Here is a 15,693-nt window from a genome sequence, read left to right on the forward strand (position 1 = left end):
AAACAACATTGTCAAAGGTATTAATATTAAACAAAAAAATAAATACCAAATATTTATTTTATAAACATTATTCCTAAACCAGTGCAGTGCTTATAATTAGGCCAGCACATAGCTCAATCCCCATCCTGCTGACCCCTCTCCCCAAGTAACGTGCCCCACCACCCCAGCTGGGCTACTTGTCCCAGCCCCAGCCCTAGTCCCAATCCTTCCCTCCCCCACACCCCTTCCCTGCCCCCTCCCCCAATCCCATCAAACTTATCCAGCTGGAGGCAGCTGTCAGCTCCCTGTTTAATTTATGACCGAATCTCCGAATCGCTGAATCTTTTCCAAATCTTTTTCCAAATCAATTTGGATGCTTCAAATCGATTCAGAGTTTTTACTTGGTCTTCTGGTTCAGTTCAGATTTGGAGGTTTGGTGCCTGAATTGGGGTGATTTTTCTCTGAATTGAATCACCTACCGAAGCTTTGCACAGATCTACCTCCTATGCTTCCTCCCACCCCAACTTCTTTTTTAATGGTATAGTGATACATCAGTCTACAGCCAAAATAAAGCAGCAGGCTTCATCTGTTTCCTCCCCCTTATTTTCCTTCAGGCCACTGTTTATACGGCACGTGTGTCTGAGCCTACAGTCCTTTCCTTCCAACTCTGTGCTCCCTTCCAAAGATACGTTTGTTGAAAGATATCTGTAGTTCCCAGACCCTACTTACTGCCACTGTGAAATCCTGATGTGAAATCGCAATAATATCATAGCTATTCCCATAACAGGAAGCCATGACGTCATAAGTACATGCTTTGTGCCTGACGGACCAGAAGGAGAACTTGGGCTCCAAGCCCTTGTGTTAATACAAGTACAATCAGTGACAGCAAAAAGTGGAAGGCTGTGCAAGCACCATTTAGTTTTACGTGTCTCCTCTTCCCAAGTTGCTCCCTTCCTAAAGCTGTCCTCGGACCTCTAGGAAAGGTTCAGACACAAATCACAAGTGTTGGGGCCATACAAAGTACTTTTTGGCACTTCAGATGCTGCAGTGGCTTGCCCATACAGACACTTACCATCGAGCTGCTTTCCTAACTCCTCCTGGATGAGCCTTCGCAGAGTTTCCAAGGATGGAGGTTCCCCCTGGGGAGAAGAGTGAGAAGGAATCATAATACTGGTGGCAAAGACAGCAAGCAAAACCTGTCACCTGGAGTCTATTAAAGAAGATACGGTGGGCTTGCTTCTTTCAGCTGGCAGGGTCTCCAAGTCTGAAGGGTCTGCCCCCAGTTCCCACTCTGAACTGGCAAGAATAGCACTCGAGCACCTGGAGATGGCTGTGGCCAGGGTGTCCCATGGATACATTGCTTCACTGCATCTCCCCAGCATACTATGAGCATCAAATCTCTCTGCAGAAGCAAGTGATCTATACAGAAGGATGTGTGGGTATACAAACGTGCGCGTGTGTGTGTCTGTCTGTGAAATGAAGGCAAGTATCTTGATTTGTGCTATTCTTACTGACTCATATTTGGACACTATATTGATTGACCTAAAGCTCCACTTCTCAGAGGATGAAATATTCACATGAAAAATTCCAGCCATCTCTAGCTTCATTTTAATGGATAATACAGTAGCATTTAACCTTTACCTCTGCTTGTAACCTGCTGAGAAACCTTCTTGAAACAAATTGTATTATTTTTCATTAATAATTAGGGAAACTAGTAAACATTTACAAAAAAAAATAAACGTCTAATATAACGTTAGAGTTTGTACAACAAATAAAATTCATGTCAGAATATAACCTATTTAAGTCCATTTCCTTCCTGACTCAAACATGAAGACTGGTCTATCAGCATCAAGACCAATGTCCTCATTGCTATAACCGAACACTTGCACCGAGCGCGTCAAAAATACTTTGGAGCCTGCGGACTGTACTTATAGGGCTATAAAAAGGAAAAGTATTTTGCAGTTCTAAACTCAGTGCTTTTAGTTGCCTTAATTCTTTATAGCTCATTAGTGTATGTCATCACATATCTTCCAAGTTGTTGAGCAACAAGGATGTGCTTTGTCTAAAACATAGCCATCCTTTCTATCACAGCTTATTTCTCTTGGAATCCCCTTGAGGTAACAGTTTCCGAAGTCAGAATTCATTTCTCAGAGCATGAACAGTGACTATGCAAGTATAAAACAAATCTCTTCATTCTCTTAAATATTGTGCCCTCAGGCACTTTAACTGATTAGAGCGGTTTTTTGTCAGACAGAACAAATTATTCAAATAAATAAGATTTAATGATCTTTGCTGAGCTGAATCCTGTAATTTTTGGATTATAGCAACAGTCCATGTAGCCTAGCATCTTCTTTTTCGACAATGTCCATTAGCAGAGGAAGCTGTACAACTTTTGAATCAACTATTATACAGTATAATGCTCCTGGAGGAAGCCTCTTCCTATATCTAGGCCTGTTGTGATTACAACCTCAAGCATAACACTTGCCAAGAGAAAAAATAAATAAATAAGGAATATCTACTGCAAAGGTCTCATCTTTTGTTTTAATTATGCGGCACCGTTGTTTCCATAAAAGCTGACTGCAGAGAGATCCCTGTGTGTTTTTCTGCTTTAGAGCATCTTCTCCATGCCAAACTTGAACTGAAAGGATCTTTTAAGTTATTTAACCTGCCTACATAACTCAAGGTTGGGGGGGGGTCAGGGTTTCTGATCTGTAATTGAGCACTTTTTAAAAACAGCCCAGCCAGAGCTTCTGTGGGGAGTGAATACAATCACATTCAACTTGAGGCAAGAGTTTTAGGTTGGTAGAATTGTGTTCCCCAACTGGAATTCACCAATCAGACCTGAATCAATGTTTTGCAAAAACACTGCAAAGATATCAATGCCGCAAAAAAATGGTAATGACTTAGTGATCTCATGGTTATGCTTCATCTGAACAATGCCCATATGCTGAGCTATATCCATTTAACTAAACTGTTATGTAGCGGGAGAACCCTGGGAGATGCATCATCTCCATTGTGTTTTAATGAAGGTTTGGAGAGACAGTAGGTGATCATACTTAGGTCATGCACGTGGTGTATGCTGCAGTCAACCTTAGCACAAGGTTACTGGATAAGATGGCTCGTCTCCTAAGCAGCTGTAGCTCGTTTTTCTACGATTCATGGCCGTGTTTGCCTGGTCTCATGCCACTGAGCTTGCATCTCTGTACAAAACTTGTCACTCACACCTGCCGTTCTTACCCGTGGACCAGGAAATCCTGGCTGTCCTGGGGGACCTGGAGGTCCAGTTTGTCCATTGTCTCCTGGTGGCCCTTGAGGACCCATCAGTCCTGGGTGGCCTTTATGGCCTGGTATTCCAGGCTCGCCAGGTGAGCCCTTCTCCCCCTGTGGGCCTTTGTCACCTTTGACTCCAGGATCTCCCTATCAGACAAAACCATGGCATCAGCACAAAGTGATGAATATATCACTTCTTTCCTTCCCCCCACCAAAGCTTAGGGGAACATAAAGTTACTGAGCAAAGGGTTAAGCTTCTTCTGACCACCAAAATGTGCCAAGTTCCTGGGTCTAGTATCTAGTTCACTACAAGTTATGACTGAAGCACAATGACTAAAGGTGGCAGATATGTGCAGAACTTCAGATCCTCATGGGCTGCACTTAGCCCATAGGCCGTACTTTCGGCCAACCCCATCTAATTTTCTTTTGGCTTCCAGGTAATACAGAACAAGAAATGATACTGTCCAATGCACCTTGTCTCCTTTGGATCCATGTTCACCTGGTTGCCCAGCTGCACCCTGCAATGAAATAGTCAGCATGAGCATGCGATTCTAATACTGAGTTAGGGACAGGATGCTTCCCCTTCTGATGGCTCCCAAGACTTCAGGAAAATAAAGCCCTATATATTTCACAGTCCCTTCATGCTCTTTGTTTCTATTAGTAATTCGAGGATAAAAATTAAAAAGTACTCTTTTCTTGCATATATCACACACTTTTTCCCCCAAAAACCAATTGCTAGAAATTTAAGTATGTGTTAGATGTGAAAAATATGGTAAGAACAGTTTCTGCTCTTTAGAGCCAAAAGTGAAAGTAAAATCTGCAACCTTCTCACAGGGAGCAGAGCAATGAGCAGGGTCAGCTCCCTTGCTGCTGGTATTGAGTTACTTACTACAAAGAAAGATTTTTTTTCCCTTCAATCTGCCTTTCAAAAACAAGGTGCATATTATATTCCAAGGGGTTCTGTATGTGAAAAAATATGGTAATGTATAAAACCCAGCTGATGAGCCCAATATTTTCACTGAGCTTATACAACAGTACTGCTCTGAAACAGCTAGGAAGTGGACTTACCTCTTTTCCTGGGGGACCCTTCTCTCCTGGTTCACCCTAAGAGATACAGAGAATGAACTCAGAATATTGCACTACAAACCTGAATCTCTGTTGCCATCTGTCACATTTGAAAATGGTGAGTCGGGAATAGGAAAAGTCAACGCTAACCAAAGGAAGATCCTAAAGACTCACAGGGGAGTAGGGTTGGAAGGGACCTCCACAGGTCATCTGGTCCAACTGCCTGCCAGAAGCAGGATCATCCCTAATCCAAGCCATCCCGTACAAAGCATAATCTAAACTCTAGATCAAGGTCAAAATGAATTTCTCAAACTGATGCATGCTACAGGAAGGCTCCTAAATTCCAGGGAACTTCTAGTCATCCCTCCAAGGCTAGCAATGCTTGGGATAAATGTATTCTTGGCACAGGTTTCTGTTTCTGGTGCCATACAGGGGATTTTTCTTTTGGATGTTTCACAAAGCTCTCAATGTGGTTTACTGAACTGCTAATTAGGCTACCTAGGCTTAAATACACCCTCTCCATTAGCTACTCTCTCATATTTTGTACCTAATAAAAAAAAAATTACATACTCCCTTTATTTTCACATTTCGTGCAGCATCTGCTACTGTAATGACAAAGCACTGGATTGAATGCAATACCGATGTAACAATGTAAAACATTGTAGGTACCAATGTACCTATTGCACTCTCATACAAGGAGTACAACATGCATCTAAAACCCTTGGAATACATTTTATTTTTAGTATGCAGCATGTGCGTATATACTTGATATTCCTTTCATAAGCTGGAAGTGCATGTAATCAGTCCCACAAGGCAGTGAAATATATATACTGAAAATCTATATACCTATATAGATATATAGATATCTATAGATCTATAGATATATATAAGTCCCAGGAGTTTGTATAGTTGGCAAGTGATATAGTAGGAAGGATAATATCACTTACAGGGATGTGTATATCTATCTATCTATCTATCTATCTATCTATCTATCTATAAATAGATATATATAGATCTATCTATAGATAGATAGATAGATAGATATACACATCCCTGTAAGTGATATTATCCTTCCTACTATATCACCTGCCAACTATACAAACTCCTGGGACTTATTCCAATGTTCCACAACCCCAGTGAAGCTTTTGCAGATACTATATTTTGCTTAAATGAGCTTGCCAAGGAAATATTTCTTTTCTCTCTCTCCAGTGAGGAATGCCCCTTTCATTCAAAAAAAAATTACCCTAGCCTGAGACTCAAGTTAGGGAAGATTCAGTCTGCACTGGGAGCAGGTATCCTAAAGAGAGATTCACCACAATGGTAAGTCTGTTACTTGCAGGGCTCAGAAAAAGACATTTATGAAAGAGGAGAGGGGAGATTCCCAGCTTCCCAGTGAGCCCCAACATTTGCCTCTAGCCTTGGAAATTTCTGGATGTTATGGCTGTGATAGTCTTATGTATAGAGAAGTGGTTTTAAATCGTGTTGGGCAACATTTTAATTTCTAATTGCACAGACTTCTATTTCTGAGCCTTGAACAACTAGACTCATGGTTATCAGGGAACTTAGCCTTTGGCACAAGACTATGAGAGAGTGTGAAGAATTCAGAATGCTTTAATCCATTCCTAATGCAGCTCTTTTATAACATGTGGCCCAATGGAAAGCTTTCTGAGTACTGTAATCTTCCCAAAGTCATGCCAAGAAAATCTTTACATCACTCCCACCCTCTGTACAACCTAAGAGTGTCATGCCCAGGGATAATAATTTGACCTTTCGTGGGCAGGAAAGAGGATGTGAGGCCCCTTTGAAAAGGAGCCTGCATTAGAGTTCCCCAGTTATGTGAGCCCTCTTGCCTGTGTTTTTGCACAGGTGAAGCATACCAGCTCCATCCACCTTCAACAGCCCAAACCAGGCACCATGTTGGACAGCAAACCTGTTACTTACAGGAGGTCCTCGAGGTCCAATGAAACCAGGAACTCCTGGGCTGCCATTTTCTCCTTTGTTTCCTTTTGGACCCTAAGAAAGAGAAGAAGAAAAAAATGAAGACAGTCACAGCTTCTCCTCTGCCCTGCCATCTCTGTCCTCCCAGAGCCTCCATTTATTGAGTTATTTGCATGGGAAACATCACCTTCTTCTCTCCTCTTTCCATGCTTAAAATAAAGGCATAATATCCTGTGTTTCTCATGACTTTGTGTGTTCTCCAGAAGGGAATCCCTGCTGCAGTAAGTTTTCTGTGAGGGTATCATGTTCATTTGAGTAGTGAGGGTCATCTTAGCAATGGCCAGTAATATCGACAAGGCTACTGTGTCTCATGCCAACCCATTCTCATGCATCGTTTTCTCATTCCCCACCATCAGTGCCCCTCTCTTGGTCATCTCCTATTACGTGCTCAGTATAAACCTTTTTTATTCAGTGTATATGTACAGAATGCAGTGTAATGTGGCCCAGGTCCACAACTGGCTCTTGTAGATGTTATGGGGATATAAACAAAAACAAGCACCAAGAAATTAAGAGCCAGTTAACAATCTTCACTGAGCAGTTCAGTGACTGTTGATATTAACTGCATCTCCTTACGCCCCTGCAAAAAAGGTAAGTTAGTACACCTGTGTATACCTGTGCACACAGACTGTTTAGGAAACACCCAAGACTATGTATTATGTAGTAGCAGCCAGGAGTAACAGCCAGAGGTGCTGGCTTGGTGTCACTTGCCATGCCTGCTAGGTGATGCTACCTTTCCTCCCATATGGCTATGTCCTATCAGCTACCCAAGGCGGAAAGACTTTGTCCTTTTCATGACCAGTGCATGGAAGGAGAGCTCCCTGAAGCTAGATGTGATGAAAGCCTACCCAAAATGGAAGACCAAGTGACAAGCCCATGGCTTACTTCTGGACAGGGTAACAGAGGTGGCACTGAAATTATCCAAATCCCTCCTTGTGACACCCTCAGGCTCAGCCTGACTCAAAAGCGCCAAAGAGCACCCATCCTTAGGTAGTGCCAGGGGCACAGTAAGTTTTAATTGACTCTTAAACCCTAAAGCAACAGGGGAAGAGAACAAACTAAATCCTCTTTGTTAGTTGTGTTATCAGCGCTGCATTGTCAGACTATTCTTGCACATGTGGTGGCACCTGAGGGCATCTGCTCTGTTGTGTGACCTTGGCTTACTACCCAGGGCCTACATGCCTCGAGCAGCTCTCCACTGCTCCTTTCAGTGGCTGCCTGCCAGCTCTTCTCACAGCCTCTCTTCTTCCACGTGACACTCTTTGCTGACGGCACGTTTCCTCGCTGGGCAAAATTAAATGTCTTTTTAAGGAGGTGACATGCCACTCTTTTCTCTGTGTTGAGTAATAAACTACTCCCCTCTCTCCCATCTTTAGTGAGAGAACAGATGATACAACCTAAGGACTGATGTCTCTTGATCCCAGCCACACAGCCACCCACCAGACAGCAGACCAGCCAAGTATAACCTTCAAACAGTTGGCCTTAAACTTTGAACCTTGCATCTTACCACTGGGAGTCTACTGACATCCCAGCACACCTCAGGCTTCTTGTTCCCCCATTCATCCCCTGTAATTGTTGCAAGAGCCCTAACTGTTATACAATGGCCATTGTCACACTTACTGGGTTTCCTGCAGGGCCAGGCTCCCCTGGGGGACCAGGTGATCCACTCTTGCCCTGTACCGAGAAGGAAATGAGACGGAGTGAGAGAGAAAGAAAGAGATTTGGAACCCAAAATTAAAAAATCATCTGGAGCATCAAAGCAGCAGGGAAATCCTTCACTTCAAGCTCATCCCCACTGAGACAGAGACATAAACACCATGAGCTCCCTTGAGGATGCTGGCACTATGGTGATGGGCACATTAAAAGACCTAACTGGTTAGTAACTGGTTAGGATGCACTTCCGGGCTAGACAGCAATGGTAATTCTCCAGTGGCTAATAGGTGGCTAAAGAAAGTGCATTTGGGACAGGTGATAACAGGCTGTCACCAGCATGGGGCAAGGAAGTCCTGCCAACTTCCTGTGGCCACTTTGGAGAAAAACAAAAAGCCCCAGGATCACCAACGCTCACAACTAACAATTCCCTTCCACGTTTCTTTCCCCATTCTCTTCTCCTGGATCCCTTCAGCCAGGGCTGAAATAAAGCTTCTTCTGGATTTAAACGCAACGGCTTTTGGGTAACACTCAGAAAAAAACAGCAAGTGCTTTTGGGATGGAAAACTAAGAGGAACTTCTTTGAATGTTTAATGGGTAAAGGACAAGTTTCAAGTGGGCATCATGCCACTTCAGAGACAGCGATTTGGCCTGGACCTACTTCAGCTGGAGGATCATTCCCAACCACGGTTGTTTTACTCCTGATTCTGGTTTCCGTCTTCTCTGAAAGAAGCAGCGAAGAGCACCTCCTTCTCTGAGAAGTCTTTGCAAGAGGGGGACCTTGCTCTGTCCTTTGTGCTGCTCTGGTGGCACCGAGGGGACAGGGAGCTCACTAGGAGGGAAGCTAGGGGTACCCATTACAGAGGGAACCTCTGGGGGCTAGAAAGCTGGGATCCTGAGCTAGGCCACCAAAGCCTGGGGGACATTTCTGCACCACGTGCAGAAATGTTGCCACAGAAACTCGGCATGTCAGGTTTTCCACCTGCCTGGGGCATTTAGACATTGCCAGTATGACCCTGCCTAGGCATAGTACATTAGTGTCAAAATCCTTATCACCAGATCTTCTGATGTGGTGCCCACCATACGCTGATGCTGGAAAAGCCCCATCACAGGGAGGATGAAAAGCATGAACATGAGCACGTGAGGACGTGAGAAATGTGCAAATGAGGAGAGCGTTTGAAAACTATGTTGGAAAAACACCCTTCTATGGGACCCACAGATGTGCTAAAGAGGCCACCTTGTTGCCATCCCCTCCTATATTAGTATGCAGAGAGGTTTCCTGTCCAGTTAGAATAGCCCTCGAAAACTGGCCCTTTTACCTGTAATCCTCACAGTCTGTATCGCCCCCAGAGCCTCTCATTAATTATAATTAGGATGAGCATATGTCCCTGTTTAGCTGGGACAGTCCTAGATTTCAGAGGCCGGCCCTGGCGGGCTGTTGAGCATTATAATGGGCATCCCAGAAATTCAGGGGGACGGGGGCACGCTCAGCGGGGAGTTGGAGTGGCGCCGGTGGGCAGGCAGGCACCGCTGCCTACCCAGCGTGCCCCACACTCCAGCCCCACTGACTTGGGAGAGCACAGGGAGGAGGTGAGGGGCAGTGTCCTGGATGTCCCAAATTTCCTTATGGTCGGTCTAATTATAATGCTAAGAACAGAAGGTACAAAAAGAACAAGAGGGGCTGGTGCTTTGTCCTCCCACTAATCCACCTAAATCCTTCGCATCTTATCTCTCCTGCCTTCCCTCCTGGAAGCCTTTTTATTCATTGCAAGTGATGTACTGGGGCAAGATGTGTTAGCGAGCAGTGCCAGCACCACAGGCCTCATGTAGAATAATGGATTAAATTGAAAGGTATGCACAAGGGCTCTCCATATGTTACTGTCATCTCCTCTAGACCCTGATGCTCCCTGCTCTCAAGGACCTGATGTTCTCATTCCTGGCAGCACCAACTGAGTCAGCATTTTGTGCTTATTATAGAACAGGTTTCAGCATCTTGCTTTCTGTACCATGCTTTCCCACAGAGCAAAGAATTACCTGCTACTGCAATCCATTAGGGATGTGCACAGGTCCAAACATCCCTATTTGTATTCAGCCGTGGAACGAGGCGATTTTTAAAACAGAATAAAAACCGTGAACACTGGCATAAGCAATCTCTCAGCCATCCCAAAAGACACCTTTAAGAAATTTTAGCTAAATTGCTATTTCTGCACTGCGGGCAATACTATAAAGCAGCTTCCTACATGCTTTCAGTAATGAAGAGGCATCTTCTCCTGGAGCTGTTCTTGCATATGCATTGGGCATGATAAAAATCAGGAGCTTGTTAATAGGCATCATGATCAGACGCCTGGTGTCTTAAGGTGAGCATCAGAATTAATGCCTGGTGTCTTAAGGTGAGCATCATGTTAAGCATCAAAATTAACTACTTCTTTGGGAAACTGTAGTCAAAGGCCACAGAGGGCATCAAATGGCTAAAAAGTAAATACAGGGGACAAGGACACTGTCATGGTCCCAGCACTGCAAGTGTTGTTCAAATGCACTCCTGATTTTCAGCTCTCAGGAGAAACCGCCAGTCTCTGCCCCTTCCTGTTTTAAGTCTACTGGCCATCACACATCCTTCGCCAAAGGCCACCAGAGGCTTCCACTGGATTATCTTCCAAAACAGACATCTGGAGTCCATGGCACACCTACGAGGTATTATCCATCCTTCAAAGACCAACTGTCTGGAGGGCAAACTCACCGGCTGCCCTCTGAATCCGCGAGGACCCTGAGGTCCGGTGGGGCCGGCGTCACCCTGGAAGAAGAAAGTGAGGGTGGCACTAAGCAAACAACATCAACAGCAAACAAACGGCCAAATCACAGGCAATTAAATTGTCACTGGAAAAGAATTCAGGTCTCTTAATTACTTTTCGCTGCCCCTGGGTTAGCAAGAAAAATGCAAACAAAAACATTCTGGTTTCTAAATATCCTAGTTTCCCAGGAGAAACCAGCACTCTGAATTACAAAAGGGAGCCTCTGCAAGGCAAGTCTATTAACATGGGGATTTCTAAGCCAAGGTCAGATGCTGGCCACATTTTTACTTGATGTCTTTCACTGCACCTTGAACCAACTCTGATGCCTACACATCTCAGGCAGGCCTTTTCCATTTGCTCTCTTGTAGGATGAATTAAAAAAACAACATATTCCAGTCACTAGCAAGGGATGCAAATCAGGACCTGCTTTCCAATGACCTCTAGAGAGAGCATGGGAACCCACCGGGTCCATCCCTTGGTCATACTCACCTTATGTCCGCCTGGGCTCTGCTCTGTTACTGCACTGCTGCTAATAATGCTGTAGGGCTCAATTTTTCCCTTTAAGTAGCAGCTTATTCTAAGAGCAATCTCACTGATTTCAATGGGGTTACTTGGGTAATCAGGTGCCATTCAGGATGAGAAAGGGTGATGGACTCTTGCCCTGTGGGACTTGGCACAATGAAGTACTGTTTAGAGACAGCAAATGTAGCAGGATCAGGACAACAGGTATCAGAGATACTGGACATACCACGCAATTCAGGACACAATTCACTTCTCTCCCTGTTTCCAAAGATGGAGCTGACATTTAAGTTTCAGGAGGCTAAGCAGTGACAAAGGCCCTCAAGTTCCTTGTTATCTTAAGGAGCATTGTACAAGCATAGCTACAATAATATACTGTTACTATAGCATCCATGGCTGGATTTATCTTGTATACTGTAAAACAAGCCTTCATCAAGCAGCAGAGGATTTATTTCCACTCCGAGGAGCACACTTACATCCTTCCCTGGTGGTCCCTCATGCCCAGCAGGACCTGTCACACCTGGCTCTCCCTGCAAAGAGAGGAAAAGAAGAAATTAATTCGGAGCATCGGACACAGCTCTAGCAGTCCAGCCGCACCTCCATCAATGGCACAGGGAAGCTGCAGGACTAGACTGAAATTCAAAGGGTCTTTCATCAGGGCTGACAAATTTTTAAAGAACTGGGCAGCTGGCTGTTATCCTGCCTTGCTTCCTGCTTCAGTTGGAGCTAACAGAGCTCAGACCTGACCCACTGCTTACAAAATGATCAGAAGCACCCTCTATATGCCAGGCAGCATATGACCAGCAATGGTATGTTCAATGTGGCAAGTAACTTGGGAGGGAAAGTTATGCACTCATCACGTAGCACAAGGAAGAGGTGAACAGTGAGGACACTAGGGTTAGCCAACTGTCTCTCTATGGTTCATGTTTTCCTGGGGAGCCAGAGTTAGGCGTAGGGTTTCCCATTGCTTCCACAGAACGACGCCTGCTATCATGAAGAATCCCCTTGAACAGTGCCCAAAACATCGCAGACCAGAATGAGGGCAAATCTTGGTGTGGGGCCTGAACTGCTGGCTTTTTTAGGAAACAGAGGTGAGTGCACCATAGAACGAGGTTCACTCCTACGCCCTTTGCTCTGCTTTTCAACTCCGAATGTGTCCCACATCTCCAAAGTTTGGTATTATGAGGTTCGATAGTAATTCAGCATGCACAAAAGGCTCCCCTTGCCCTCTGCTCGGTGGCTTTCCTGCCAGTGGAAATGAAAGCATTGTGTGAAACAGATGTTCAAAGACCATGAGAGATGCTACCACGCTCACTGCAAGGGCTGTCACGTTAGACGGGAGCGCAACTTCAGTGCAGATGAACGACGACTCTTCTCGTCAGCTTGTGAGACAGGAAGCTGACACCAGTTACACCAGCGATTCTTCCCCAGTGGGTAAGTCAATATATGGTTGGATGAACCCATTTATTCTGCCACCCATTATAAGACAACCCCACAGGGTCACAACAGCTGAGGGAAATGACATCATAAGAGCAGGACATAATTCCCTCTCACAGTGCAGGACCATTCAATGCTGATTCCTCGATAGACATGACCTCCTCCCAAAAGCTGGTGCGCACTACTTACCCGAGAGCCTGGGGGACCCATGTCTCCTCTTTGTCCCTTAAAGCCCTGGAGAGAAGAGTAATATTAATAGCGACTTTGCTTCTAGAGGTGGGGATCTTTGGGCGAGCTCTGATTGAATGGTGCATGCACACATTTGCATTCAGTGACTGGTCAGCATGGTGCTGCTGGGCTGTGGAAGAGGCTGGCACAGGGAGGCACACTCCCTCTCCCTAGCTGCCTTGGGGGTAGAGGAGACCATGCATGATACAGCCTTCTCTTACTGCTGTGCTAGGCCAGCAGACTGCCAGGGACTTCCCTTGCTGTCTTCCCTGCTCTGCCCTTCCACTCAGGAGATACATGTGCCATAAGGATACCTGGGTGGAGCACACAGCTGGCACTTGTGAGCAAGTCTCTTCACTCATGTCCCATGAGAAGAGAGGGAAGACTCCTTGTGACCCACCAGAACAAAGCTTCAGTGGTGCAAAAGCTCTGGAAACCCCGTGTTTCACATTGCTCATGACTTGTTCTCTCTCACACCTGCATTGCCTAAACCATATTAGCAGTCACTACACAAAGGCTGTATGGCTGTACATCACCACTCCTGTCTCAAAGAGCTTCCATCTAGAAAGACAAGACAATTCATGGATTACATCCTCTGGTGCAGTACCTACCGGTAACCCTCTGGTACCCTCCTGGCCTGGAAGCCCTGGTTCTCCTGATTTGCCCTAACAAAAACAAGGACAATTTTTAAATCATCATTGGCCTACTCAGCATCCACAAAGCTCTTCCCCTTGCATTGCAACAACAGCTTTAGGGGTGCATTTGCAAAAGTGCATGCAGCAAGGATGCTCAAGTAATACCTATATCTGAGCACACAAGACTAGGGATATGGGGTAATCAATGGACACGTGTAAATTCATCTTTTGGCATTTTGTACAGCCCCTGCACTGGTTGCCACATACATTTATGTAGGAGATAAACATGTATGTTTAACATGAAATTGCACATGTCCTTGAAGTGGACGTACAAAATAGTTATCTGCACAGAGCAGCAGGGCTCCTGCAACTAAGTACAGGCAGTTTTGGACTCAAGTCCATTTTCAAAGCAGGATGCTCAGCAGAGTACCTGAGCCCTGAGTGAGCACTGGTCCTCTCAGCATAAGGCAAGCATACAATGTTTGGCAGAACTGCAGGACAACAGGAGCAGCACATTTCTCAATGTAATGGGCACACACTTGGGAGTCCCAATTCTTGTCCAATTATATGAATACAGCCTTCTGGCCAGAAGACTACAGCCCAGGTCCTTTTCCTCCCAGTGATGACAGTTTAACAAAAATTGAGGAAATCAAACCCTCAAGCCAAGAAAAGAACTAATCAGGAAATAATCCAACACGTGCATTTTAGGGTGTACATTTCCTGTTTCCTTGTCCACTGTGCAATTTTCTCTCCACTGCTGAAAAAAAGAAACACCCCCAAAACCCACAGCTCAAGAGGTTTAATCTTATGAGACAAACTGCTTCCTTACAATATGCACAGTGGTTTTAAGAGTAAAGCAGCCATATTTTCTTCTAAGGTGGTCTGCATGCAACTCATGTGGCTCAGGGCAGTGCAGTTTCCTTGCATTAAAAAGGCACATGCAAACACACCTCCTGACCCCCTACATAGTCTGGAAACAGGCATCCCTGCAAGTGTAAGCCAGAGGTGGCTCTGTGAGCCTCAACTGGAAATAAGTTTATAAAATGTTTTCTTACAGGTTCCCCCGGAGATCCTGGCTTGCCATCCTTGCCATCGTTCCCATCAATGCCCTGTAAGTGAAACACAGAAGAGAGGTCAATAAGGAAAAGTATATTTGTTAGTGTGGAATCTCCCAATGATTTCTCTTCTTGATCATAAGCTACCTTAAGATCAAGGTATTCATTTCTATCTTCACAGCTCATCTGGCTATTAGCCACACAAAATCTGTCCTCCCCTACTGTTCAGATAACGGACTTCCACCTCGCAGTCTGGAGGTTACAAGAGCTGTCTTTCTTACCGGTATCTCTCATACGCCACAAAGGCAGAAGCATAAGGGTGGATCCTCAGCTGGTGTAAATCCAACTAGCTCCACTAACTTCATGAGGTAGGTGGACTTGCACTAGAAGATGATCCGGCCCATAGACATTAGAGATATAAAATGCTACCAGAGATGCCAAAGAAAAGGTGTGGTCAGACATTGCACCAGTGATGCCCTTGATCTTGAGCCAAAGCAGGGGAGAGAACTGCAATGAGGGCTCTAGAGCACTATCCCCTTTGGTGCTGCGGATGGTTTGCACAGATATCAGAGCCCACACACTTATCGTTATCTCAAATCTATGCCATCTGGGTGCAGACCCCTGCCAGAGTGCAAAGAGACGGGCTAGGGCCACTGACCCACTCCATCCCAAAAGCTATCTCTCGGGCAGAAGGTGATCACATACAGGATTCCCATTGCACAGAGCCAATGTAGATTTAAATCTGGTATGTACAAGTCCAGATCTTTCATTAGTGCCAAGGCATCTCCAACCTGTCCACATGCTCAAAGGAAGTTTAACCCACCAAATAAGAAGAAGCTACAGGTCATCACTTACTTGAAGTCCAGGCAATCCTGGTGGTCCCTGAGGTCCTGGTGGGCCACCTTTACCCTGAAAAGAGAACAGGGATGTAGCAGGTCAAATAAGCTTCTCTGATGCTTCTTACATTTGTGCCTGTTTCTGGGAAACACCATGTAGGGCTGGCCAAGGAAGGGCTGTGGCCAGATTACGTGCTCCTGCCTGCTTTTGATTTATCAGATAGCCAAAATGCAG

At 45.1% G+C, this 15,693-nt stretch overlaps 1 protein-coding gene across 1 annotated transcript in view; it reads right to left on the minus strand.

Annotated features, from left to right (window-relative positions):
- Positions 1–15,693, minus strand: part of COL22A1 (collagen type XXII alpha 1 chain) — a 381,540-nt gene that overhangs the window by 16,278 nt on the left and 349,569 nt on the right. Inside the window, exons 51-62 of the mRNA XM_019528200.1 lie at positions 15,478–15,531; positions 14,623–14,676; positions 13,544–13,597; positions 12,894–12,938; positions 11,744–11,797; positions 10,697–10,750; positions 7,930–7,983; positions 6,256–6,327; positions 4,318–4,353; positions 3,723–3,767; positions 3,217–3,396; positions 1,052–1,118 (exon numbers count right to left, since the gene is read on the minus strand). Coding sequence (XP_019383745.1) covers positions 1,052–1,118; positions 3,217–3,396; positions 3,723–3,767; positions 4,318–4,353; positions 6,256–6,327; positions 7,930–7,983; positions 10,697–10,750; positions 11,744–11,797; positions 12,894–12,938; positions 13,544–13,597; positions 14,623–14,676; positions 15,478–15,531 — 769 coding nt within the window. The remainder of the gene's footprint in view (positions 1–1,051; positions 1,119–3,216; positions 3,397–3,722; positions 3,768–4,317; positions 4,354–6,255; positions 6,328–7,929; positions 7,984–10,696; positions 10,751–11,743; positions 11,798–12,893; positions 12,939–13,543; positions 13,598–14,622; positions 14,677–15,477; positions 15,532–15,693) is intronic.

Source organism: Gavialis gangeticus, unplaced genomic scaffold (genome assembly GCF_001723915.1).
Source record: "Gavialis gangeticus isolate Ggan-Ray unplaced genomic scaffold, GavGan_comp1, whole genome shotgun sequence".
NCBI classification, from domain to species: domain Eukaryota; kingdom Metazoa; phylum Chordata; order Crocodylia; family Gavialidae; genus Gavialis; species Gavialis gangeticus.